Source organism: Osmia lignaria, chromosome 14, assembly GCF_051020975.1.
Source record: "Osmia lignaria lignaria isolate PbOS001 chromosome 14, iyOsmLign1, whole genome shotgun sequence".
NCBI classification, from domain to species: Eukaryota; Metazoa; Arthropoda; class Insecta; order Hymenoptera; family Megachilidae; genus Osmia; species Osmia lignaria.
Window position 1 is genome coordinate 1177482 of NC_135045.1, and position 2721 is coordinate 1180202.

The window sequence follows — 2721 nt, forward strand, 5'->3', positions numbered from 1 at the left end:
ACGCGCGTCCTTGATACTATTTCCTATCGCAATCGCATAGTTTCGAGGAACACGATCGAACTCTATCAACGATCATTGACGAGAACGGTGACGCACATTCCACTTCCCTTTAGACAATGAACTTTTGACCAGACCCCTGTATAGACGTATCAAAATTATGTTTAATCATTATTAGCATATCAAATTATACCCTTCTACCGTCGTCAGTATCTCACCATTTCGGACGCGAGGCGACGAGTAGGGTTGCCTGATGCGCCCGTATTCCAGTTCCCCTCTCGTTTAAAGTCGCATTTAATTATTTCAAGATGCTAGAGGTCAAAGACGTTAGACAACGTTGTATCGATCGCGTTAATTAAAATACAGTGACGCCGCAATTGGTAAGTTTTTGACGGGGGAAACGGATTCTATTAGTCTCCCTTGTTACTCCTTTAAGGTTGGATCGGGCACAAGCCTGCGGAGCTGGTCGATCGATCGAAATTGATCGCACCTGAAGAGCAGGACAAAACTAAACGGTGCAACAATTTCTTCATCTTCTTTTCTTTTTCATTTTTTATTTATTTCTTCGCGTTCATCTTTGAGTACATTGTTCGTAAGAAGCAAAGCTCGATCGAATAAAAAACGAATGTTGTATACTGAAAAGTTTTTCGAAAACGGAAACGTAAAATTATAACCGAGGTAGACTGACTGGTGTTTTCACTCGAAGAAGAGAAGAGATTTATGACGATTCGTAGGCACTTTAAAGTGAATTTAGTGAATCTATCAATCGAGGAAATATGGCTACATTGATACGACGTATCTATCACGGCTACCGCTACATCAACGAGGAGTTAGCAGGTATTCAAGCTTAAATTAACGTAATAGAGTTAACGCGGTAATTGTTAATATTTCTATCGTTTGAAAAGATCCTAGAACACAGGATTACTTTCTCATCGGATCACCATGGGCCTGCATAGGTATAGTAGGATTTTACCTATACTTCGTGCACGATTTGGGCCCTAATTTGATGGCGAAGAGGAAACCCTTCAATTTAGACAGAATCGTGCAAATATACAATGCAATACAGATAGTATTATGTACATACGTATTCTATAAGGTAAGTCAATAGCTTTACTTATTAAATCGATCAGGGTTAAATTAAAGAAAATATGAAATTTTAGGCGTTGGAATTGGCCTGGTTGTTCCACTATAAATTCGCCTGTGAACCGGTTGATTATTCTTACAGTCCAAGGGCGCTTGAGGTAAATGAACAAATTACCACCGCTTCCTTTTTTTAACTCTTTTCCTGCTTCTTTTGTCATTAATATTGATTATCAATAAGGTATTCATACGTCGTTCATAGCGAAGGACTTGGAACGTTCGCTATCGGCGATATAGGGTGCTTAAAAAAAAAGTATTCCTTGCCTTCAGGTAAATCTAATTTACCTAATAATCTACAGATAAGCAGGACTGTATGGTTGTACTTTATGGTGAAGCTGTTTGATCTGTTGGATACCGTTTTCTTCGTTCTTCGAAAGAAACAGAATCAAGTGTCGTTTCTTCACGTCTATCATCACGCGGGGATGGCTTTAGGTACCTGGGCAGCAACTAAATTTTTGGCTGGTGGTCACATTACCTTCTTGGGTAAGCAAACTTGGAATTCTCAGCACACATCTTAAAAATAGTTCATCGTATCTCTAATAAAACGTTCTTTTCTTCAGGTACGATCAATAGCTTTGTTCACATAGTGATGTACACGCACTACTTGGTGACCTCGTTACGATTGAGCAAACCCTGGTGGAAGAAATATATAACACAAATACAACTCACCCAATTCTGCCTGATCCTGCTGCATTTTGTGTTGCTAGCCTGGTCCGAGGATTGCGGTTTCCCAAAATGGACGGCTGCGGTGATGATCCCCCAGAACGTCTTCATGATCGTCTTGTTCGCAGACTTCTACTACAAGGCGTACATAAGAAAGCCAAAAGTCGCTACGAACGGTGTCACGTCAGAAATATCAAACGGAAAATTGAAGAACCAGTAAAAATGTTAAATTTGCGTTACACGTCTTCGATCCTGGCTCATTCCGACTTCATTCAGTTTCAGAAACGGCTCAACCTCATCGATAGAATGGCTCTACGTCTTGCCACTTAGAGACGCAGTTGCTTTCTCAACATAATTTCACGATGTTATCTGTCCCCGATCATAACGATATGTCAACTAATAATCTTACCACTTACTTTCTATTTATATTCATTCATTATTGTAGATCGCAATGCAAATAGACGTAGCTACACACGCTAATACCTTCTCTGTTTCGAAGATAATGTTTGTACTGAAAACAAGTTCCTTTTCGTCCAGAAGCGAATTCAATAAATGTTTTGATGATAATCATTGGTCACTTGTACATTTGGGATCAATAAATTTTATTTTAACACCTAACTGAAGTTACTGAATAGTATTGACGAAACCGCCAAAGGGTTGCGAATCTACCTGTCAAACAATACATCTACCTTTTATTTATTTTCCGAGTTTATTTAATTAACTTTATTTATTTTCTTAGCTTATTAAATAAACTCATAAGGAAGAAGAAATCTATGATTAAAATAATGATTAAAATAATTATTTGACACACTTGTATTTTAAAAATTCGATTCTAGCGCCGTCTATACGAAAACGTCTCAAACTACTCGACAACTTACCGATCGATCGATCCTCCAGCAGTCGGTAAGTTAAGTAAATAAC

At 38.4% G+C, this 2721-nt stretch overlaps 1 protein-coding gene across 1 annotated transcript; it reads left to right on the forward strand.

Annotated features, from left to right (window-relative positions):
• Positions 1-391: 391 nt before the first annotated feature.
• On the forward strand, positions 392-2418 carry LOC117609180 (very long chain fatty acid elongase 7). The gene is made up of 5 exons (XM_034335177.2): positions 392-834; positions 903-1093; positions 1158-1238; positions 1437-1620; positions 1698-2418. Exons 1-5 carry the CDS (start codon positions 774-776, stop codon positions 2018-2020), a joined length of 840 nt encoding a protein of 279 aa, XP_034191068.1. The 5' UTR covers positions 392-773; the 3' UTR covers positions 2021-2418.
• Positions 2419-2721: the final 303 nt, after the last annotated feature.